The sequence below is a fragment of the Euprymna scolopes genome, chromosome 40 (assembly GCF_053919585.1).
Source record: "Euprymna scolopes isolate OS-2025 chromosome 40, ASM5391958v1, whole genome shotgun sequence".
NCBI classification, from domain to species: Eukaryota; Metazoa; Mollusca; class Cephalopoda; order Sepiida; family Sepiolidae; genus Euprymna; species Euprymna scolopes.
Window position 1 is genome coordinate 35,297,378 of NC_136521.1, and position 26,681 is coordinate 35,324,058.

Genomic DNA, 26,681 nt, shown 5'->3' on the forward strand with positions numbered 1-26,681 from the left:
GACAACCATATTATAGACAGCTGGAAAGCAGGAAAACGGAAGACAATTCCACAGGCGTGCAGTTCTAAGAAAGAAGCTTTGATCATGGAATCTATGTTTAGGTTTAGGCACAGATAAAGAGTGGGGGGAATTATTGATAGTGTTTTCAGCTAGTCTGGTGTTTCTTGTGAAAGTTTGGCGAGGGGGGACCATAGATTGAAGCTCAGTCGAACACTTTCCATGAAAATAACGATAAAGCAAAGACAAACTCGCAACATCTCTTCTGTGTTATACTTATATTCTCTCTGTCTCAGTCTAAGTGTTTGTCTGTCTGTCTGTCTGTCTGTCTGTCTCTCTCTCTCACGCACACACACACACACACATACACACACTCTGTTAACCCATTTCTTTTTTCCTTTTTATGCTTCCTTCTTTTTCTCTTTTTTCTTCCTTTAGTATCATTCTTTATAATTATATCCCCCTCCCTCTCTGTCTGTCTTTCTCACTTTCTATTAATTCATTTCCGTTTCCTCTTTATACCACATTCTCTCTTTTTCCATTTATAGTATCTTCCTTTTTTCCAATCGTTTTCATTTCCTTCTTATTCTCTCTCTTCCTCTTTCTTTCTCAGTATCCTCTTCTCTTTCTTTCTTATATATAAAAAAAAATGCCTTCCATTCTCTCTTTATTTCTTCATCTTTTCTTCCTTTCTTTGTTTGATCTTTTTCGTATTTATTTCTTTTTAATTTTCTAAGATGAGAGAAGAAGGATGATTTTAAAAAATTGCCACCTTCTGCAGATGATGGAGGCACAATAGAGAAATTCAGCCTTCTTTTGCTTTCTCCTCCCAAAAGGAGGAGCCTCAGTTACCCACCCTCTAATAGAAACCACTCGGACTATATAAAGTGTTGCTATTTAAGATCCGCTTATTAAGATTTTCGGGTTTGTTGGTCAAGAAAAAAATACGAACACACCTGACAAGTATTTTGTAAAAAAGAAGAAAAGGTAGGAGAGAAAAAAAAGAAAAAAAAGACAGGAAAAAAGAAGAAAAAAGAACTAAAAATGCGCGCGTGAGGGGAGGATGAGAAAAAGAGGGAATTACGGACTGTTTCATACCTTTTCCCCCTTTTTCTTAAAATAACGCATTCAAAAATACTTTTAAGGACAAGTTTTTCCTTTATACTTTTTTTATTTTCAAATGTTGTTTTTGAAAGGGACAGAGTAAGCATTCTACAGAATAAAAAAGACGAAAAATAAGCAAATACAATTTAAAAAAGTTTAATAAAAAAATTAATAAATAATAAGAGTAAAGAAAACTAACAAACAATTCTTCCAAAAGAGAACGAATAACCAAAAAAATTGATTTTTACATTAAACAAAAAACAAAAAACAAGAAAATGAAATCAATTTTATACAGCCTCGTCTTTTTGGGATTGTTGAACTGGAGGTCAACGCATGCGCAGATGGCAATTTCCGGTAAGTAAAAAAAACAAACCTTCCATTGATTTCCACAGAAAATTATATGCATATGATTAAAATTTCATAAAAATATGATTTGGCTGAAATTTTGTATAGACCTTTGTTATGATAAGGTGCAACGAACTAAGTATTATGGCATCCGCTCGATGCATAGTTAGTGATTAATAGGGATTAGTATTTAATGCAAAAATGAGCACAAATTTAACCACATTAAATCATCAATTTAACATGAAGAACTCATTCTAAGTCAATACCCGTTTTTAACGGCTAAAACTCAAGTCAGATCAATAATATGCAATATGAAGTCTGATATAGATAAGATAGTCGATAACTTCCTTCTAATCATTTATACTGCCGCAAATAAGGTGGGCTCCCTCTACCGTGCTAGAAAATTACTCACACCAGAGAGTATCTTATATCTTTAGAAAGCCACATTTCTGTAGATGTCATGCATGGAATATTGTTGCTACATCTGAGCTGATGTTTCTACTACTACTCTCTCACTCTTAGACAGTGTGCAAAAAAGAGTCTAAAATTTAATAGATCCCACACTATCGGCTAAGCATCAACTTCTGTCGCATCACTGCAGTGTTGCATTCCTGTGCTTGTTTTACAGGTACTTTAATGGAATGTGCTCTGATGAACTCATAGCACTTGTGCCTCCTAAAGGTACATACTCACGACTAAGCTAACAAACAACAAAATCCCACCCTTTCACTGTTGAAGTCCGTAGATGTCAGAAAGCCTTCTACTCTAGTAGTTTTTTCCCTTGGACTGCTAAGCTTTGGAATTTTCTCCCTTTTTCCTGCATCTTTGACTGTACTAACCTGCAGAAGTTTAAATGTAAAGTAAACAGACATATTATTGTCTTGTCAATTCCCCACATTCTTCTGTTTGGTATCATCCCAAATAGTAGCCCCTTATGTTCAAATAGCAATATACCTTGTTTGGGATGAATATATATATTTGTAGACATATATTCTCTTATAATATATACCAATCCTTATTTAAAAAGCTCAATTTAATTACAGAGCAATATAGAGAGTAAATGACAAAAAACTATATTCCAAAATTCATGATGTTGACCATCTTATAATTTATTCCTTTAATTCAGTTGACTTTTACAATTCTTGACAGTATCTGTTTCATAGCGCAAAATCAATCACTTAATTATTATATCGATCAGTGAATCTATTATGCCCTTAACTCATCAGAAGAAATAGCAACAATCAATCCGTCAAAAGGAAATGAAATGTGATTTGTGACACGATTAAAATCCGAAAATTGGAAAAGAAGCTGCAAATTACGTTTAATATGTTTCCATTTCGCCATTTTGAATTTGATCTGTGTTTGTTAATAGACTTTCTTGTGTGTGGTGTAGTTGTACAAGTGGCAGAATACTCGCCTCACATGCAAGAGACTCGGGTTTTGAATCCTGAGTTCTGATGTGTTCAATTGGTGAGCCCAAATGAGAGTGAAACTCGAGTCTTGGACTTTCAGTTTTTTGGCTGTCATGGCTCATGTTGTTTGAGTTGTTTGACTGTGTAAATAATTAAATATAAAGATTCTACTTAAAAGGCTGTTGTCATCCAACATATGTGCTGTATCAAGAATCAATAAAAAAAATAAACATTCATAATTAGCATCTTATACGGTTTGAATTTCATTAAAATCGAATATACATATTTGAAGTTTTAAGGGGATTCTGTCCTCTGCGGACACATAGATATTCAGCACATAGGGAATAATGTAAAGATTTGGAACCACTTCCATTGTCTTCCATAGGTAATTTAAAACATATGATATAAATTTCATTAAAATAGTATATACCTGAATAAATTAAGAAAGTTTGGCCATCGGAGCTTCCTTAGGTTAGGAAAGTACTTAGAAATTTGGGACTTGTTCCCCAGAAAATTTTAGACATGATTTTAGAAATTTTAGACATAATTTTAGAAATTTGGGACTTCTTCCCCAGAAAATTTTAGACGTATGATTTAAATCTCATAAAAATGGAATATATTTAAAGTTTTGTGAAATTATGTATTTATAACCTTATTTAGAGTACAGTCAGATATTCGGTATAACTTCCAGTATCTTCTCTGGCAAATTTTACATATAAATACACTTTTTGATTTTATGTAGATTCTCTAACCTTTTTTTCTATAGTGAACACACAAACAGCACACACACATACACACACATTGGATATAAGTCATACATCATCCATTCCACTATAACTGTGCAATTCCTACAGCTTTCTACCTAGAAGACGAAGCTATTAAACCTGATTTAGTGATATGTGACAAGAAGAAGAAAGAAGCAACCTTAGTAGAAGTCAGTGTCCCCAATGATGCTGAGTTAAACAGAGCTAAGAGAGAAAAAGATAACGAAATACCAAGTTCTTATGTATGACATGAAAAGAAATTGAAATGTAAGGAAGATCTCCCTCATTCCAGTAATTATAGCAGCAACCGAACTCATGAAAAAGAATTTTTTTTAAATCTGGCAAATATACCCGGTGAACCAAGTGCAAGAGAGATACAGACAATTTCACTTAAAGGGAGGATTAGACTCTTTAGAAAATCTCTTGGTTCGAATGTATGAGATAGCTGGTGAATGTCTGGCATCCGATAGGATGCCCCATCCCCAGCTAGAACAAAATGATAGGAAAATCTATAATATAAATCTCACCTGTCTGTTTAAATGTATGTATGTATGTATGTTTGTATGTTTGTCTAGAACTTTCGATAGAGGCGACGGATTTTAATGAGATTGGTATCATTTTGAAGCTCGACGTCTAGGATGACAAATATCGAAAAATTGGCCAAAAGTATAAATTCCTTCACCCTCAACTGGGCAGTCGATTTTTTGTGAGCCATTTTTGCAAGTCAACGTATCGGTTGGATTGACTTTGCTTAATTTTAACGTTCTGAACGTTTGGCCGCGTCATGGAGTAGTGATAAGACGTCAGATTTTCTTTCTCTTTCTTTTCTGTCTTCGTGTCTCACGGGTTCAAGCCTGCCTGCCTACCACTTTTTTTAACACCTCTCTCCACACGGGGTTCTTTACTACACTACCTTCACACACCCGGGCAACGTCGGGTGCCCCCCCTCTCACCCGCTACTACCATTTTTTTTTTTTTTAGCCCTCTCACTGCCTACTGTTATTTTAACTATTCCCACAACTTTTTTTAACACCACTCTCCACCCGGACTTCCTACTTTTATTTACCCCCCCCTCTTCAAACATGAGCAACACCGGATACCCCCACTAGTTTAAAATAAAAAGCAAAAAAAAAAAAAAAAAAAAAGACATACATTGAGTTATGGACAGAATAAAAACGGTGTACCTAAAAAAAGTTTTTTAAGTATGATTATCGAATTTACGTTGAGGTGAGGAGTTTAAATTATAGTTTCAATCTCTAAATGTTTTTGTTTTTTAGGAGAGGGGAAAGGTTTAATTATTATTATTAATTTTTTCTTTTTATAAAAATCGTTCCGGTCACAGTGTGAAGCCACTTGATGCAAGGTTCTAACAAAAATGTAAGAGGATTATTGTAAAAACAGGAGATGCCTATTGGCCATCTATTATGAAAGGACTAAGGTTATAGGTAGAAGGAAAGCAATCAGACGAAAAGAGTTCCACAGAATTGCAGAAACAACTGGAATAGGAAGCTGTATTACAATGAAGGATCAAAACAAAAAAGTGATGGAAATCACGTGACCACTAGATTATTAAGTAAAACGAACTTGGAAAAGGGAAGCAGGATAGAAATTAGACAATTCTGAAGAACATATTATACAGTCCCCGTTTCAGAATGGAATTTTTTCGACACACTGAGAGTGAAGTGTTAACAGTTAAAAATGATCAGAAAATTATTTGGATTTGTTCCTAACTTCCGTATTATTTTCGCAACGTTTCAATCGATATGCCCTCCGACCTTCTTACGGAATGAAACGTTGCGAGCCTGTCTCTGCTTTATCGTTATTTTCATGACAAGTGCTCGTCCGAGCTCCAATCTATGGTCCCCCTGTCCTGACTTTCACGAAAAACACTCGTCTAGTTGAAACCACTATCAATAATTTCCTCTACTCTTTATCTGTGCCTACACCTAAACGTAGATTCCATGAACAAAGCTTCTTTCTTAGAATTGCACACCTGTAGAACTCTCTTCCGTTTGCCTGCTTTCCAGCTGACTACAATTTGGTTGTCTTCAAGTCCAATGTAAACAAGTTCTTGATGAGCCATCCCCTTAAGTAATCCAATTTACCAAATTTACACTAATAACGAATACTACAATATTTTCCCATTGACTACTATACACTCATTAACCCTCATCCTCGAGTGGCCTCCGGGCTTTGATAAGTGGTGACTCATTTGTAAAAAAAAATAAAAAAAATAATCTAGACAAGGTGAGAAACCGCTTGATGTAAGGAGCTAAGAAGAACGAAAGATAATTATCGCTATGACAGGCGATGTCTATTAGCCTTAGTTTTGAAAAGACCAAATATATAGGTAGGAGGAAAATAGTCAGTAGGAAGAGTGTTCTCAAGATTGGCATAAGGGTTGTTTGACTTTTAATCTTTGGATACATGAGGATTTGTAAAGAATTTTAAAGCCAGTTTAAATGAATTTTTATTCAAGAGTGTTAATGCTTCCAAATTTCTTTCAAATTTTAAGGGAAACGAAATAGGTAGGAGGAAAACAGTCAGCAACAATTTTTAAGGGTCATGAAATGACAGTAGAACGTGTATCTCTCGCTTCTCTTATTTTATCCTTTAGTCCTCATATTCCAGGATTGATGTTTCTGAGAAAGGGGGAAGAATTGCTGTTTTCTGGATCGGAATCTATCCATATAACAATTATCTTTGACCTTGAAGTAGAATTTTTTTTTTAGCTCCTTACATCAATTGACTTTATACCTTGTCTGGAGCGATTTCCATATAAAAAAAATTGGGTTTGTTTTACTATATACATAGATTCGAAAAAGTTGTCAAAAAAAAAAAAACAACAACAAATATATAACAAATAAATGTTATCAAAGGCAAGATAAATTATTTTTCTACCTAACTGGATATGTTTTTAGCGTTTGTATTTAATGTAACGTGTTTATTCGGCTCGAAAAACATACAGTGCTTACCGATGTATTTAAAAATTTAAAATGGCACCGGACTCTCTGTTGAACACAGTAAGTTTGTGAAAATGAGTTAAAAATAAAAACTATACAAAATATTGTTAAAAGCCCACCGAATATATGTCAGCCTATGTCACGGTAACATATATTGAGCGACTTTCTAACAGTATTTTGCATATTTTTAGCTCATTTTCTCAAACTTACCATGTTCAGCAAAGAGTCCGGCGCCATTTAAAATTTTCCAATACATCGGTAAGCACTGTATATTTTTTGAGATGAATAAACATGTTACATTAAATAAAAACACTAGAAAATTATCCACTTAAGTAGAACAGTAATTTATCTTGCCTTTGATAACCTTTATTTGTTATATATTTGTTTTTTTGACAACTTTTTCGAAACTATGTGTATAGTAATACAAACATTCATTTTTCGACTATTAAGAAAATATTAAATATGATTAAGAACATAAAAGAAATAAATAAACGGGAGGAGGGGGTGTTTGTGTCTTCTTAAAAAAGAAAACATCTTCAAAGGAACATATATGAACAAAACGTTTGTCCATGAAATAAAAACAATATTTCTATACAGAACTACGTGTTATCTATATATCAATACGATAGCGTGTGTGTCACACTTACATCCGGGTCGTTTAATTGTTGTGTTCTTCTATTTCTTGTCATAAATAATTTTACCAAGATTTCTTCATAAGTTTTGGTTTCGGTTTCGACTATAGCTGATGTCGCTTAAATCATCTATTTTTTTGTAAATAATTTTATCAAGAATTATTGATAAGTTTTGGTTTCGGTTTCGATTACGGCTGAAGGAACTCAAGTTATATATATATATATATATATATATATATTTTAGAGGTACCTTTCTCTCGAAATTAATCAAAGTTCTACACCACCCACGGACTTTACATACACCGGACATACCAGCAACTTGGTAATAAATAATTATACATTGAAGTGAAGAATGATAGTCAAATAAAGGTTAGACACTCCTCTATTCAGCCATACTCGTCTATATCTGTTTGTTTTTCTTTTTTACTTCATCTTTTCCGGTCTTCCACCGCATTGTTTTTGGCTTAAAAAAAAAATATATATATATTTCTTTACCAACAATGTTTCAAGCAAACTATTACCTACTCATATATATATATATATCTTTTTTTTTCATAAGTTTTTATTTCGGTTTCGATTCAAGCTAATGCACCCTAATGATATGGATATATTTTTGAAATCGCAACTTTATAACATACAAAAAGCGATAGAACATTAACTCTATAATAATATATATGAAATCTGCAATAATCAAAATATATTTAAGCGTACTTTACGACCGGGCCTTACCGGACGTTCGTGCTAGCTTAGATAACTACTTTTTCAGTTCAGAGCGTCTCCATTTACACTGAACATCTACAAAATGCCAACATCAATATTTTACATATGAATGAGTCCCCTGTGGAATTTCCACAGGTCCCGTTAGTATTAAAATTAATATAATAGATTCCACTGGAATTAGTATATAGAAGATGTTGCTAAATCTTCTGCAAAGAAGCTAGACTCCTTCTATCGGCCTAGAAAACTTCTTACATCCTATATCTCTTGAAAGCAACTGTTCGCCCATGCATTATGTATGTGGGCTGCTGCACCAAACACTGGTCTCTTCCTCTTCTATATATGGCATAATCATGCTGACACACCGGTTCTCGTTAGATCACCAAAGTTAAGCAACATTGAGCCTTGTTAGTACCAGATGGGTAACCAATCTGGGAATACCAGAGGTGTGAACAAATTGGGAATCCAGATATTGTATGAAGGAGGACGTCGACACCTCCCTGCAAGAGTTGCAAATAATGTTGTCATTTCCCCTAACAGGAATATACATGCGACTGGGACAGCTTCTAAATTTCATATTCCCATGGAAGTTTCTTCTGTAATCTCTGAACGCATATACCATTCACTGGACAAAGCGGGAGAGGGCAGAGCGGTAGCTCTAGATATATCTAAGGCTTTTGATAGGGTATGGCATGAGGGTCTCCTCAGGAAGATTAGATCTTACGGTATCACTGGTAGAATACTTAACATAATTAAATCCTTCTTAGATAAGAGAAAAATCCAGGTTGTCCTCGACGGTTGTACATCTAAACAATATGATATAAATGTGGGAGTGCCCCAGGGATCTATCCTTGGACCTCTGCTGTTCCTGATATTCATAAATGACCTCCCCGACAACATTGCCTCTGAGATGGGTATATATGCTGATGACACCACACTCTATAGCAGGCACGACAGGAAAACAAATGAACATATATCTAAAGTAATGGCAGAAACACTAGAGGATGACCTCCAATCAGTAGTGGAATGGGGACAAAAATGGATGGTAACGTTCAATGCCACCAAGACTAAACTGGTTTCATTCAATAATTACAAGAAACCTTCTCTACCACCTATAGCAATGGCCAACGACTCTTTATCTGAGAGTACGTCTCTCAAGCTCCTTGGCCTAACGTTCACAGGAAACATGAGTTGGAACAATTACATCGAGGGCATTGCCAGGGCCGCTGCAAGGAAGGTGGGCTCTCTCTACCGTGCTAGAAAACTTCTAACACCCGAAAGTATCCTGTACCTCTATAAGGCCACTATTCGCCCATGTATGGAGTATTGCTGTCATATTTGGGCCGGTGCATCGGCTACTAGTCTCTCGCTCCTTGACAGGGTTCAAAAGAGAGTCGCAAATCTGATAGGCCCTAAACTGGCATCTAAACTTCAGCCTCTGTCCCATCGTCGAAACGTTGCATCCCTCTGCCTGTTCTACAAGTATAAAAATGGTGAATGCTCTGAAGAACTGCAAGCACTTGTGCCCCCACGACGTGAACACCCTCGACAGACCCGACAAGCTGCAAAATCCCACCCCCACACTGTAGAGATCCCTAGATGTAAAAGATCTTTCTACTCCAGTAGTTTCTTCCCCAGAACAGCTAGACTTTGGAATTCCATTCCAGGTCACTGCTTCCCCAACTGTACTGACATGCATAAGTTCAAGTGCAACGTGAACCAACATCTCGCTGCCCTAATCCCTACATAGTACCCCAGTAGATGTTTCCCCTGATAGTAGCCCCCTACACCAAAGTGGCAATGTGCCTTGTTTGGGGTGAAAATGTAATAAAAAAAAAATTAAAAAAAAAAAAAACCTAGCAAACTATTACACTACCACTAACATGGTCCAACAATAAAAAATAAAGATTGGCTAGCTAGAATCAAAGTTTATGTCAATTTAAATACTATTTAGATCCAATTTTTAAAACATCACATGATAATTTTATATGTCAGTGTATTTCACTTTAATTTATTCATAAACTTAGACAATTCTATGTGCGATATTAACTTGCCTTCCCACGAGGGCAACGTTAGACAAAATGTTGATATATTTTTTTTAATGTTAGGGATATCCAGCTCCCCAAGCAAGCGCACTCTTGGGAACATAAATTCATGTATATTCTTGTTCGCTCTCTCTCTCTCACAAATAAAGGTGCATTAGACGCCAGACAAAAAATTGATCTACCCTGATAAAACATTGAACAATTAAAAAATGAGGTATATTGAAGCGGTTAATTTAAAAAATGGCTACCACATTTTATCAATAAGTTTCTTTGTTTAAAACCGCAGTAACTGGTAAATCCATGCAGCTAAAAAATTATTAAATGTCCTTTTACGATGCAATATGCAAATTAGTTAACCATACGTCAAAGATCGCATATATGTACCTATTTACAATGCCTCCCCACGGGACACAGTTAGACACCAGGGTCGTTTTTTAACGTGGAGAAAAGGAACAAAAATAAAAATTGTCTCAGTCGTGAAGGATTTCTCCTCCACTGACAGAGAACAAGAAATTGAAGTGCAGCATCTATAGAAATTTTCTATTGTGTGAAATTGAATAGAGCATTTTACTTCTACGGTCAGTGCAAGAAAGGGATCCAAATTTATAGATATACAGGTACGAAGTTCGTATTATTTGGATTATTCAGACTACATTTCTCAACTTGAGTATTATTTTTACAATGTTTCGGCCGATGTAACCCCCAACCTTCTTCAAGGTGTATCTATTGAGATGAGGATTGATAATTTGTATTATTTGTATTATTCGGACTATTGTTCTCATCTTGAGTGTTATTTTTACTACGTTTCGGTCGATGTAACCTCCAACCTTCTTCAGATGTATCTTTATCTTATCGGTAAGGCTTTGTGGCGCAGTGGATAAACTAGTAAAATTAAGCTGTAAGTTACATAAATGTTCCTTTTTTTACTTATTTATTCAATTTTTTACAAATGAGTCACCGCTTATCAAGGCCAAGAGGCCACTCGAGGATAAGGGTCAATGAGTGTAGAGTGGTCAACGGGAACATGTAGTAGTAATCGCCTGCAGTGGAAATTTGGTAAGTTGGGTTACTTAAGGGGATGGCTCATCAAGAACTTGTTCACGTTGGATTTGAAGACGACCAAATTGTAGTCAGTTGGAAAGCAGGAAAACGGAAGAAAGTTTCACAGGCGTGCAGTTCTAAGAAAGAAGATTTGTTCATAGAATCTATGTGTATGTTTAGGTTTAGGCACAGATAATGAGTGGGGGAAATTATTGATAGTGGTTTCAGCTAAACGTGTATTTTTTCGTGAAAGTCAGGACAGGGGGACCATAAATTGGCGCTCAGATGAGATGAAAATAGCGATAAAACAGAGACAGACTCGCAACGTCTCATTCCAGAAGAAGGTCAGAGGATATATCAACTGAAGCGTTGCGAAAATAACACAGAAAGTTAAGAACAAATCCAAATAATTTTCTGATCATTTTTAACTGTTAATACTTCACTCTTCCCTCGTTTTTTTTTTTTCATTTTTCTTAAACTTTTTCTTCTAGGGGATGAGACATCCAACCAGATGTCTGACATTTACCCCTATTTTAGTGAGTCCAACCGAGAGATCTTTTCAGGATTCTAGCCGTCCCTTTCAGTGCAATCGTTTGTATTTCACTTGCACTTGGTTCACCGGGTATGCTTGCTATGTACTTTTTAAAGTTCTTTTTCATAAGCCCAGTTGCTCCTATGATGACTGGTATAATTCAGTGTGTCGAGAAATTTCCATTCTGAAACGGGATTCTGATTCATCAGTTTTATTTCAGCTGAGGTTTCATATTACATCATAAAGCACTTTTGGATTATAAGTCTTTGCTTTTTGTATTATTTGGATTACTGTTCTCATCTTGAATGTTATTTTTATATGTTTCGGCCGATGTAACTTCCAATCTTCTTCAGATGTATCTTGTTGAACTCAAAAATCTTTCGCTAGGTCTTCTTGCTGGCTAGGACTTATGGCGCAGTGGTGTATAAAGTACTTGGTAAAATTCATTTGTAAGTTACACTCTTCTGGTGGTTGAAGGTTTAAATCCTCAGTGTGGGCGACACTTAAAATACAATTGCAAATTACTTAGGACTTCATGGCTGACGGAACGAGAGCATGCTACCCTTATGGATTAAAGTTTCATTCAAAATTCCCTTGTTTATTTTTTTTGCCAGATTTTTTTGTTGCAAATTATTTTCCAACAATTTTATTTTTCAAGAAAAGATGAATGTCTTATTTTTAACCGTAAATTGTTAGATGTAAGTGCAGTATTTATTTTTGTCAAGATTCTTTCTATTAAGTTTTTTTTTTACTCAACAGAAGTTTTTTTTATTTAAAAAAAGCTAAAAATGTGTTTACGAAAATCGAAAATTGTTAGGTGAGCGATCGAGCGAGAGAGAGAGGAAATAAATGTATGTTATTATATCTTCGAAACAAGAGAGAGAGAGAGAGAGAGAGAGACGGGGGTGGAGGGAGAGAGAAAGAGAGAGTTGTGAAGAATATATACAGCGAGAGTATCCAGTAGATCGCGCAGTTTAAATAAATTATCTATAAATGAATTACCTAAAAAAAACATAAGTATTTTTGTAAAAAGTACAATTAATTACTGAAACAAAGGCATCAATCAAGTGAGCGAGCAATTTACTCATAAGGCAAAAGTAGGTATCATTGCGACGCCCTATTTGAATAGTACATTAGCATTCGTTTAGCATGCTAATACCGTTATTTCGGAATATAGGAATGGTCAGAGATCATCTAATCAGAAGGAACGGAATTATTCTGGGAAGACTTTTATTATTTTTGTAACGGAAAAGGGAAAGATTATATTATATCAATGAGTCATTTACAGTTACGAAGCATCCCAAGTGCAGAATACCTGCCGGTAAGTATTGGGAGCGGTAGGAGTACTTGTTATTTAGAGGGGAAAATAGGAATTACTTCCTATAAAGGTGGTTGCGATTGTGATGATGTTACTCCCAGGATGTAATGTAGGATTTTAATATAACGACTAAATATGTCTAAAAGGGCGTTCTAAAGTTACATAAGATAGTGGCTAATAGTCTATACATAATGAATTCGTATGTGGCATATATTGTTGAAAACCTACGGTATTTTGGTCCAGAGTGGAATTTATGCAATCAAAATATTATATAGGACACACACACACACAAACACATGTATATACATACATACATACATACATACATACATACATACATACATACATACACACACACACATATATATAGTGAATAATTGACAAAAGACTCGTAGTGCAATATCAATCACTTATTATATTAATCAGTAAATCTATTTTGCCCTTAACTCATCAGAAGAAACAGCAACAATCAATCCGTTGAAAGGAAATAAGGTGGAATAAGGTGACATGATTAAAATCTGAAAATTGGAAAAGAAGCTATAAATACCCTATAATACGTTTCCATTACACAATTTTGAATTTTAGAAACAAAGTCACTAAACCCATCTATTCGTACTAACATGTTCTATTTATGCCAAAACGTTCTACTTGATAATTAGTAAATTTATTAATTCTAATTAATGTATGCATACTTATGAAAATAAAATCAATAATTATTAACTATTACACATGTTTGCATATACCAAACTAAACTAAATTAAACTAAAAACAGTTTACAATTTACAGTTATATTTAATTATTTATTAATTTGAATTTGAAACCATATATAATTAAGTTCATTTAATTGTTATAATCAAGTTTATTACTATTTCAATTATAATTCCTGGTATTAGTTTATTCTAAACCTATAATTACGTTTGGTTGAGATTTATAATTTCGCTAAATACTCAATTGTTTACATTAAGCGTAAAAAATTCCTTTTCCTTGGTTTAAAAAGGATACAAATTGATGAAAGGAAATAGAAAACCTTAAAAGTCATAAGAGTAAAGATCTTACTTGTTATATAATTTGTTACAAGTTGTAAAAAACGCCTTTGAATCCAGTGCACACAAGGAGATTATTTAGATATCGCAGTATTTTCACACACACACACACACACACACACACACACACACACACACACACACACACACACATATATATATATATATATATATATATAGTCATCCACATATAGTACTGTAGTGAATTAACAACGTTTTGACATCGTCCAAATACCTAAGCTCCATTTGTTTACACAAAGAGCATAGCTTAATACGCTAATGGTATTTTGTATATCACTTCCCAATATGGTCAACCTAAGATAGGGAGCATTGTCATCCACATACAGTACTGTTTCGCTGTTTCACAGCTCATTAGTGCGGCTAGACAAGCAACTACCTCAAGCTAGAATCAAAATCCAATCGCCCAAACGACAGTCAGAGCTTCTAACCATTGCACTATATGGCTGTTGCTATGTGGGCAGTTAATTAACAATGTTTTGACGTCGTCGAAATACCTATTGGGAGGCGCAGGTTACAATGTGAGGCAGCTAAAATAGCGGTATTTTTGTTTTATTAATGTTTCTAAATTCGTTTTAGGGTGGTGTCATGTGCTACAAAATGTGGGTATATGAAGCTGTTAGAGGAAGACCGATGACATGTTAGCCTTCGAGATATACTGGTTCTAATCATGCCGATGTGCAAGTTGTTTTTGAAGACACATTCCCTATAGGACATTTAAAAACATACACTGCACTGCTAGTTTTTTTTAGTAAATAGTCGTCGAGTGTCGAGTTATTGCTTATTAGTAAATGAGTTGTTTTAAATTATTTACAATAAATGATGAATCGAAGTTTAGAATATTTTTTAATGGTGAAAATGTGTTTATGTAGGATGTTTCTTATTTTTTCGTCGATTTTAGTGACAACAAGTCTCCCCAGATTTCCAGTACTCTCCACCTCTTTCGATAACCTTTGCAAAAGAATTTGTGTTATCGTAACAGCCGCTTACCATTAATTATTGTTGGCAGCGACCATTATTCTTCACTGGAATTTGGGTAGCAATAAGCTTCCCCAAGGTGCCAGTCCTCTTTGCATTCATCCAGTGGAGGTCTGGCTAGTGCTTTCTCTCCTTGGTCTTTCAATCCTCCTTGACCCTCCTCACTTATTTTGTGTGGTGCCAGTTTATGTTCACACACACACACACACACACACACACGCACACACACACACACACACACACACACACAAAAGGGGGTGGCCGGAACGCAGGGGCACATGGGGGTACCTTATTATTTTACCGTTTTAGCTTTCATGATTCCATTTGATGTTCCTTTATGTTTTACATCTGTAGCCGTTTCTGTGTCAAGTTTGTGTCTGTAGTTTATGTGTGGTGTTAGTTTCCGCATTCAAGGGTTTTCCTTAATATTTCTGCAGTTTTCATTATTGTTATACGTGTATCTTTCTAGTCATTCCTCTAATTCCAATCTCTCCCATTCTTTTTTCAAAGTTTTTCAATATTGTTCCGAGCATTCCTACTATTAGTGGTGTTATCTTAAGTTTCTTCATTTTCACGATCCTTTTGAGCTCTCTGGCCAGTTCCGTTTATTTTCTCCGCTTCTCAGTTTCCTTGATCTTCATTCTATACTCTGCTGGAACGGCAAAATCTACAATCTGGCAAGACTTTTCCTTCTTGTTAACTATTATAACATCCGATTTTCTTACTTGGGTGGGTTTATCCGTTTGTATATTCATGCCCCATAGGATCTTGTGACTTTCATTTTCAAGTCCTGCTGCTGGTTTGTGCTTGTACCATTTGTCTGAGTGCTCAGGATGCAATTATCTGCATAATTGCCAATGTACTGTCTTCCTCACTTAATTGTGTCTATTTTTATATTCGTTTTGAGGCTAGTTTGCTGCATTCATTTATGTGGTTTATTGTTTCATCTCTTCGATCGCAGAGTCTACATTTGCTGTTTTCTTGTGTCTTGTTGATCCTTGCTTTGATGTGCTTGGCTCTAATTGCGTTATCTTGTGCGACTGTAATTAGGGATTCGGTTTCTCTTTTTAAGTTGCCTTTTTGTAGTCATTTCCAAGTGTTTTCGTTAGTCTCATTGTTTGTAATTTTTATGAATCGTCCGTGTAGCTGTTTCTCTTCCCATTTATCTTTCCTTGTCTCTTCTTTTTCTATTTTGTTTGTTTCTTCAGTGTCTTTTGCTATGGTAATTATTCTTTCGGTGTTCTCCATTATGTATTTTTTATAATTCTTTTTTGTGTATGTGTGTCATTTACAGTATTCTATACAAACCAGCCCTCTTCCCCCGTATTTCCTTTTCACACAGAGTCGGCAAATATCATCCTTTGGGTCTAGTGCATTGTGTATTGTCATGAGATTCCTGGTCTTCGAGACTAGATTCCTCAGCTCTTCTTTGATCCAACTTATAAACGATCCAGAGTATTTTACTAGTGACACTGCCCATGTGTTTATTCCTTTAATTAGGTTTCTACTATATTATTATTATTATTATTATTATTATTATTATTATTATTATTATTATTATTATTATTATTATTGTTGTTGTTGTTTTGTAATGGCGGCTAAAGTGTGTTTAATTAAACACACTTTAGAGTGTGTTTAATATGTTGATCGACGATATAATGTGAGAAGTTGTTATTAATAATATTAATAATATTTATGTCAGAGAGTACCTTATAAATATTTCGTTAGTGGATGACTGCTTTTGTGTCGGTAGATGAGATTTTCACTACTGCTATTTTCTACCTATAGGGCATTCACTTTTAAAATTGAGAAAACACGATTTTCTACCGGCAGGCTTTATGTATGTAAATCTATCGGTGTCGGCTTTAATTTCTATGTCGAGGAAGGGAATCGTGTTATTTATATTTATTTCGTGCGTGAAATTTAGTACAAAATCATTTTAAAGTGTGGTTTTTATTTTTGTTAATTTATCTAAATTTTCTATATCATCAACGTAGCTAACATAGATGGATGGTTTTTTAGAATGATATCAAAGATTTTAGTTTCCATGTTGGTCATATAAAATTCGGAAAACAACGAGCCTAGAGCCGAACCCATTGAAACTCTGTCAACCTGGATATATAATGTTATATTGGGGCCATAGAAAGGGACCTCTGTGGTGCAGAAGATTAATAGTTTTCTTAGTAGTTAAGGGTTTATTTTAAGTGCAGGGAGAGTGGAGTTATTATTTATATTATTAATTATTATCTTTATAGTTTCATGAACAGGGACATTTGTAAAGAGTCTTTCAACGTCAAGTGAAGCTAGAAGTTTATTGTTGGGTTCTACTGAATGAAGTATGTCTATTAGTTTTTCTGGGGATTTAACTATAACTAGGTTAGGGTTAAATATGGCATAATTAGTTTATGGAGAGTTTTTACCAGTTTGTGAACGGGTGTAGGTATTTGCGATATAATAGGACGAAGAGGGTTAGGGTTAGGGTTATAATAGGACGAAGAGGGTTCAGGCCACGTGGGTCGATCACGTTTTTGGACACACGTATGTCATGGCAGAAATGAATTCTCAATATATGAGCTAGAGTCGAAGATGAGTTAGACAGAGTTGGAGACGACGATAGGAGACAGAGCTGACATGGTCAGAGGAGGGACCTTTTAGAAGCGAAGGGGAAAGTTTTAAACATGTAGAAATGACTTTGAATTCCTGGATGTCATCATCATTTCGACCGGTCAAATGGAGTAATAATGTGTTTTGGGTTTTTTTTCACTGAAAAAGAAGTGCCCAGCATGCGAAACAGACAGTACAGTAAGCGATGTTTTACATAGGCATCACCATCAGAGGCCACTCGAGGATAAGGGTTAAATAGTGTACAGTAGTCAATTGGACAATACAATATAGTAATCGTTAGTAATGGAAATTCGGTAAATTTGTTAACTTAAGTGAAACGGCTCATCAAGAACTTATTTATTTTTCAAAGTACAATTAATGACGTGCAACGATGGGGATCATTGTGAATTGACTTTTTGTTACAAGAAAGGTTCCCCTTTTCTTGTAAGAAAAACATTAGATAAGTGAAAATGAGATTAGAATTGACCGAGATTTGAACTTTGTAAGCAAGGTTCAGAAATGGAATTTCGCATTGTTCAGGTTCACATAAAATAGTTTAGATATGTTGTTGTGAAAGGAATTTTGATTGCTCAATTCTTTTTATGAAAACTGAATTAAAATAAGGTCAGCTAGAGAAGAACGAACAATAGCAATTTAAAAACATATTAAAAAATAAGTTAGGTCGAAAAATAGGTTAGTGAGAATTCTTTGTCTGTAGAAATGGTTTGGAAACATGTGCCGAACCACACATCTTTAGGCCACGTGGGTCGATCATGTTTACAGACACACGTATGACGTTATGGCAGAAATGAATTCTCAGTATAGGAGCTAGTTCAGTCGAAGAGGAGGGCAGGCGGACAGAGAGACAGAGTCCAGAGTCGAGTCGGACGGAGACGGGGCTGACATGAGGAGGGTCCTCCTTTAGAAGCGAAGGGTTAGAACATTAAACATGTAGAAACGACTTTGAATTCCTGGATGCCATCATCATTTCGACCGGTCAAATGGAATAAAAGAACATCTCATATTTTTGTAACTGCCGTCTTCGTGTCATCACTCCACCAAATTGAAGGTAATGTGAAATCATCGTTATTAATGAACTTTGTACAACCCATCTTAAGTAATGTGTCCCCCTCTCTATCATAAGTAATGTGTTCCCCTCTCTATCATAAGTAATGTACCCCCTCTCTATCATAAGTAATGTACCCTCTCTCTATCATAAGTAACGTGTCCCCCTCTCTATCATAAGTAATGAATGTCCCCTCTTCTGTGTTATAAGAACTGATCACCCCTCTCTCCAGGCTAATATATGTAATAAGAAACCACAGACTGTAAAATGTATAAATGACTGTACCCCCTCCCCCCGTGGAACAGAACTGTAATACGTATAAATGCCCCTCTCTCCTCTATCATATGTGTGTTAAAAAGAAACATCACAGAACGGTGTAAATGTCTCTCCCTTTCACTGTGTATAAATGTATCTCCTCCTCATCAATATAAATGTCCTCATCCTATCTAATAAAAAGACCCCAGCTATACAACACTGTGATTAATTTGTTAATATTTATTTTGAGTTGTTCAGTAGGATTTTTACGTATTATTTTAATTTAGATGTATCAGATAGAATTTTTTTTTACATATTATTTTAATTTAGAATATCTTCTAATTTATTAATATATAGTTCATTATGACGAATATATTAGATTTATCGGTGCGTATAATGGTTGTGTCCGGGTTATTTTTTTTTTATTTAATAGCGGCTGTTTTTAAACGATTTTAATCGACTTTTTTTTCAATAAATTCACCAAACGCAATTTTTAATTCATCATTCGCCTAAAGACGACTCATGGAAGTCGAAAACGTTCGCGACTATGCCAAATTTCTATTCATACTCGAACAGAACGATCGAACATTGACCCGCCAAATGGAAAAAAAAAACACGGTCGCAAGAGAAACAAACAGGAATAATCCCTGCTGTTCAATGAAACATACATAAGAGAAAAATGCTGCATATATATATATATATATATATATATATATATATATATATATATATATATATATATATATATATATATATATAGTTTAAAATATAATTATCTACTAACACGTGTTTCATCGTCTATGACTTATCAGATTGGCTGAATCTAGCGAGATTCGCGAGATTCGAAACGTGATACCTCCAGCAGTCGTGCGAGTTAGACTAGGGGTAGAGGCTTAGGCTTCTAACCATGGCGTCCCGATTTCGAATCTCGCTAGATTCAGCCATTCCGATGAGTCGTAGATGACGAAACACGTGTCAGTGGATAATTATATTTTAAACAATATATATGCCGCTCCTCAAATTATTCCCAACTCGCATTTAGGTAGAAATGCACGTTCGTATAAATAATTGAATCTATTCAAAAGTATAGCAAACAAAAACAAAAAAATAATACACACATATACACACACATACACATACACACACATACACACAGACACATATATGTGCGTATAGTGTATGGCGGTATTAATCCATCTGCATTGCCATGTTTGTTTCTGTCTCTTTTTAGCTGACGGTACCATTCGTCTGGAGGGTGGAGACACTATGAATTCTGGTCGGGTTGAGATTCTTTATAATGGTGAATGGGGAACAATTTGCGACGACGGCTGGGACATGAGAGAATCGAGTCTCGTTTGCAGAATGCTGGGGTTTTCGTGAGTATCACTATCAACTTGATTGCTTTTTTGTTGTTCTGTATGTACGTTTTCTCCTGCATATCTCATGAACACTATGATTGTCAGCGTGAACAATGGATGACGTTACCAAAGGAGAATGTGATACGGCTTCCATACGGAAAAATGAACATTTGAATTGTCGCGTATTAAGACAGGCAATTGTAGAAACATCTTAGAGTAACGTCAGGTTTATTTAGTTTGAAGGGGGTGGGGTGACAATGTTATGCTCCTTAGAGATGGGCATGATATAGCGACAAAAATAAGCATAAATTAATGCTATTATTTTATTTTTAAGAAAGAAAATAAAAGACAAAGGAGAAAGAAAAATAGAGAAAAGAAAGAAAGAGAAAATAAGGAAAAAGAATGAAAAGAAAGAACCCTTATTGACTTGATAATGTGATAACGTACCTATATAACTTTACTCTTTATCTTTTGCAGTCTTGATTTCTTTTTCTTTATATATATATATATGTATATATATATACTTAATTTACTCACATAAATTAATATACGAAAGTATAGATTTATGCGTAAACTTTAAGTATTTACTTCAAAAGTGCTCAATACGTAGGTAGAGCTAGTTAGTAATTTATAAAATGTGCATGGCGATTAAGCTACACTGAATATTCCGCGTTTCATCCACTCTAGGACTCTTCAGGCTGAACAGTCCTAGAGTGGATGAAACGCGGAATATTTAATGTAGCTTAATCGTCATATATATTTTATAAATTACTATATATATATATATATATATATATATATATAATATAATATATATATATATATATATATATAATATAATATATATATATATATATATATATATAATATAATATATAATATATATATATATAATATATAATATATATATATTACTACCAAATGAGTTCCAGAAAAAAGATCAAAAACCAATAGTTACATATAAACTAGGGCCTACAATACGCAATAAGATTTTTAATTATAAGAAAACGGTAGAACATATAAATATAAAAGATAATAATATAAATATTCCAGAATGTGAATGTAATTCCTCTCCGTTCTGTAATAATGAGATAAAACATGTAATTACAGGAGATTTAAATATAGTAAATAATCCTAAATTAAGAAAACTACTTAGTAAGGGTCCAAATTATAGAGAACCTAAATGCCTAAATTACACTAAATGCGTTAAAGAAGTTACTAAAGCACTAGAAGGTTTTATTATGTCTATGGTAAAGAAATATAAATTAGCACAGTCTACGTTTGATGCATGGAAAAATAGTATAATTGAATGCGTAAATAAAAAGGTTAAACATATAAAACCATTTAAACGCCCTAGAAAAACCAATCCTCTTTTAAAAAATTCAGAAATACGGGAGGAACTTAAAATACTTCAAGAAAAGTTCGTAATAGTTCCGATTGATAAAGCGGCAAACAATATAGCCTTTATATGTAAAAAATATTATATACAACGGTTATTGATAGAAGTAGGACTTATAGGAAACGATTCGGATACTTATAAAGTAAGTAATAGTAATTTAGATAGTATTATTTTGAATAATAGTATTATTAATGAAAAAGTAGGATTAAAGTTAGAAGATAAACACAAAAATCTTCCATGTATGTATTGGATACCTAAAATGCATAAAAATCCAGTTGAGGCTAGATTTATTGTAGGTTCAAAGACGTGCATCACTAAACCTCTAAGTAAAGCTATATCTAAAATATTTAAATTAATTATAAATCAAATAAATAATTTTCACCTGAAAAGTAAATTCTATAGTAATATAAATCTATTTTGGGTAGTAAATAATTCCAAACCAGTGAAAGAAAAATTAGATAAAATAAATTCCAGAATAAAAGCAAAATCTATAGCTACTTATGATTTTAGTACGCTATATACTAAAATTCCGCACGAAAAACTTATAAAAGAATTAAATGATACTGTAGATTTGGCTTTTCAAGGTGGAAAAGGTAAATATATAGACTTTTCAAACTCTAATGCTTTCTGGTGTAAAAATAAAAATAGCAAAACTAGTATTTCTAAAGGTATTTTAAAAATGCTTGTAAGCCATCTTATTAAAGAATGCTATTTTCAAATAGGAAATAAAATATTACTCCAAACGATAGGTATCCCAATGGGATTGGATCCGGCACCATTTTGGGCAAATTTGTATTTACATAGACTCGAGTATATATATATGTCATCATTATTAAAAACAGATATATCTAAAACATATAACTTTCATGGGTGTAGGAGATTTATAGATGACCTTATATGCATAAACGATAATGATGAATTCGAAAAAAATAAACATCTTATATATCCAAACGAACTAAAATTAAATTGTGAACATAGAGGACAACAGGCTACATTTCTGGATTTAGATATAAAAATTGAGGATGGAATTTTTCTTTATAAAATATTTGATAAAAGAAACGCTTTCCCCTTTAAAATAGTACGTATGCCCCATAAGGATAGCACCTGCCCCGTTTTTGTGTTTTATGGAACCATTATGTCAGAGTTTTTGAGAATAGCTCGCGTTACTCTAAAATTAACAGATTTTATACCACCAGTTTCTAGCTTAGTAATAAGGATGATAAAACAAGGTGGAGATAAAAATAAAATATTTAAACAGTTAAACAAAGCATTTGTTCGTTATCCTGATGCTTTTGAATCGTTTAAGATAAACCAGATTATATTGATAAAGGAAATCCAAAACTATATTAGCAATGTATAAATGTATTTATAATTACATATAATAAATTTATATAGTTAATAAAAAATAAAAAAAAAAAAAAAAAAAAAAAAAAATGTATATATGTAAAAATAAAATATTTTTAACCTTTATATATCTAATTTTAAATAAATAAGAATGTAAATATACAAACTACTAACTATAGTGGGGGTGATAAATAGTTAAATGGATTAATCCAAATCTTATAAATACAAGAATGATAAATTAAAAAATTAAAAAATGTATCCATTTTAAATGTGGAAATTGATGAATCGCACAGGTAAGAAATTCATTTTTATACTATGAAAAGGTTAGTAATTACAATTAAGAATAGGAAATTGGAAAAAAATTTTTGTAACTTGTCTTCTTCCTAAGATTAAGGGTGGTGGTGTTTGATCAACACTGCTGGGGAGCCATGATGTAATACACTGTTTTGTTTTTAAATCCCCGAAACAGTGTTTCATGGTAAACAACTGATGATCCCTTAAAAAATATAAAAATTGGTATTATAGTAAATTTGAGAGTTGATGCAGTGATTGCAGGTGATTAAATGACTTACTGACTAGATGTCTTTTTTTTTTTGATGAATGATAAAAAATAATTTTTTGTGTGGTTTCAAATGTTAAAAACTTCAAAGACTATATATATATATATATATATATATATATATATATATATAAGAAAAAGAAATCAAAACTATAGATTAAAAATTTACAAGGAAATTTATTGTTCGACAGAATACTCAAAAAGAAAAAAAAAATTAATCCGCGGAATTTCAAAGAATGCTATTCTTCTAATTCGCAAATTACTAGTATAGCTGAGCTAAGAATTTGCTGGTTATGGCATTAAATGAAGCATCACTTTATGATAGTTAATCATTAAATGCAAAAGATTTATATTTTCATATCGGTTAAGCCATGTGACAATAAGAAAACAAACCGAATATAGGAAGTCCAGAATGCATGAAGACTTGATGGTAAATCCAAGAAGCGAAGAAAAGTTTCTTTTTTTCTTTTTAATAGTCGGAATTTCAATATCGGTAAACAAGCGAGGTAAGTCCAGAGTGTAAATAATCCAATATAGCTGGAAAAGAAAATAAAGAAATTCAATGTAAAAGGGGTAAAGAAATCAGTCGTAGAAAATGCGGGGAAAAATATGTACACACACACATCGAGGTCATCTCGTCAGACAAGGCCAAACTATTTGCAAAGAACTTTGCAGCTAATTCTACCCTATGGCGACGAAGGCCATCAACTCCCCATATTTCCTCCTATAACACAGAACAAGCTAGGTAACATACAAATATCCGTGCATGAGGTCGCCAAGCTAATCAAGAACCTAGATTCCAGTAAAGCAACTGGCCCTGATGGCATCCCAATTATAGTGTTAAAAAAGCTTCAACCAGAACTTGCTCCAATACTTACGAAACTATTTAAGCGTTGCCTTAAGGAGAAGTGCTTTCTGACTCCCTGGAAGACCTCATCAGTTTGCCCTGTATTTAAGAATTCAGGTGATAAGTCATCTCCCTCTCAGTACAGACCAACAGGTCTCCTGTGTGTTATGAGTAAGTTACTAGAATCCATATTAAATAGAGAAATAGTCAACCACCTCAGCAGAAATAACCTTCTTAGTGACACACAATATGGTTTCCGCTCTGCAAGATCTACCGCAGATGTGCTGACGGTTATATCCCACAGGATTAGTGAATCTCTTGACAAAGGCTTCCTTTCTAGGGCAATTGCTCTTGACATATCGAAGACCTTCGACAAGGTATGGCATAAGGGTCTACTTCACAAGATTTCCAGCTACGGTATAACTAGAAATGTTTTCTCAATCATTAAATCATTTCTCTCCGATAGACTCATAAGAGTAGTGGTAGATGGACAAAAATCGAAGGCCTGCAATATAAATGCTGGAGTCCCTCAGGGGTCAATCCTGGGCCCAACTCTCTTCCTGATCTACATCAATGACCTCCCTAAACACATACTTAAATCATTCGTTGACATCTATGCTGATGACACGACCATCTACGGCAACACATCAAAGGCTGTAAATGACAAATTTCTCTCTGATTCTCTCTCCTCTGATCTCGAGCGCGTGGTTCAGTGGGGGAAGACGTGGCTGGTTACCTTTAATGCATCCAAAACCAAACTCCTATCCTTAGCTCTGATCCCCATCTGGCATCAATTGTGATGGATAGCTCTCGTCTGGGTGAGGCCCCGTGTTTTGACAAGCTTCTGGGTTTGACCTTTACTCCTGATCTGAAATGGAACATGTACATCAAGTCTGTTGCCAAGGTCGCTGGAAAGATGGTGGGATCCTTCTACCGCTCCAGAAGATATCTCACTACTGATGCAATTCACTATCTATATAAAAGCCAAGTACGTCCAAGGATGGAATACTGTTGCCATATCTGGGCAGGAGCTGCTAAAAACAGCCTATCCTGCCTTGACAGAGTACAAAATAGACTTCGTGGCTTAGTGGGGGATGCCCTTTTCTCTACCCTGCAACATCTCTCCCACAGAAGAGACGTTGCGAGCCTATCCTTGTTTTATCGTTATTTCCATGGCAGGTGCTCGTCTGAACTCCAATCTCTGGTCCCCCCTCGTCAATCTTTCACGAAAAACACCCGTCTAACTTAATCCACTGTGAAAAATTTCCCCTACTCTATATCTGTGCCTAAATCAAAACGCGGATTCCATGAACAAAGCTTCTTTCTTAGAAGTGCACGCCTGTGGAACTCTGTTCCGTCTGCCTGCTTCCCACCGGACTACAACTTAGATGTCTTCAAGTCCAATGTTAACAAATTCCTAATGAACCGCCCCCTTAAGTAAACACTTCATCAAATCTCCACACTAACGTAATGTACTTGCACTAACCCTTATCCCTGAGTGGCTTCCGGGCCTTGATAAGTGGTGATCACTGTGTAAAAAAAAAAACATATATATATATATATATATATATATATATATATATATATACTGTTCAGAAAGTGTGAGAGAATATATATAATCATTTCCACAACCTCGCGACCCACAAGAACCAAGAAAGCCAAGAAAGCCAACAAAGCGGAAGTCCAAGATTAAAATTCTAGTCTGGGACTTCCGGTTTGTTGGCTGTCTTGGTTCCTGTGGGCCGATACGTTGGTTCGGTTGTGGAAATAATCATATATATATATATATATATATATATATATATATATATATATATATATATATATATATATTGTGAGTGTGTTCCAATTACTTGGACAGATGTTAAATTTGAATTATGTTAAAGTGTTAACTGATTTTTTTTTCATTATTTCAGATTCAACAATTTGATTTTTTGGCAATTTAAACCATGGGAAAATGAACAATCGAACTTCGTATTAAAGTTGTTGAAGCTTATTACGGAAATGGGCGATCAAACAAGAATACATTTCGTGCAGTACGCGATTATTTTGGTCAGCATTATTCGACCAACCGAAAGTTCAATTGCGAAAGTTATTCGTAAATTTAAACAAACTGGATCAATGGCAGATGTGAGAACAACATTGCGTGCTAGTTCAGGTCGTTCAGGTGAAAATATTGCTGCAGTATGCGAAAGTGTCGCCGAGAATTCAGACACCCCCGTCCGTCATCGTGCGCAGGAAGTGAACCTCTCAACAACAACGTTACATCGAATTTTAACAAAAGATCTGTCTTCACACGGTTACAAAATTTAAATGATACAAGAGCTAAAGCCTAATGAC

General features: G+C 34.4%; 1 protein-coding gene across 1 annotated transcript in view; it reads left to right on the forward strand.

Moving 5' to 3' along the window:
* The first annotated feature begins 940 nt into the window (after positions 1-940).
* Positions 941-26,681, forward strand: part of LOC145265492 (scavenger receptor cysteine-rich domain-containing protein DMBT1-like) — a 122,877-nt gene continuing 97,136 nt past the window's right edge. Inside the window, exons 1-2 of the mRNA XM_080121370.1 lie at positions 941-1,455; positions 20,066-20,210. Coding sequence (XP_079977496.1) covers positions 1,377-1,455; positions 20,066-20,210 — 224 coding nt within the window. The 5' untranslated portion in view covers positions 941-1,376. The remainder of the gene's footprint in view (positions 1,456-20,065; positions 20,211-26,681) is intronic.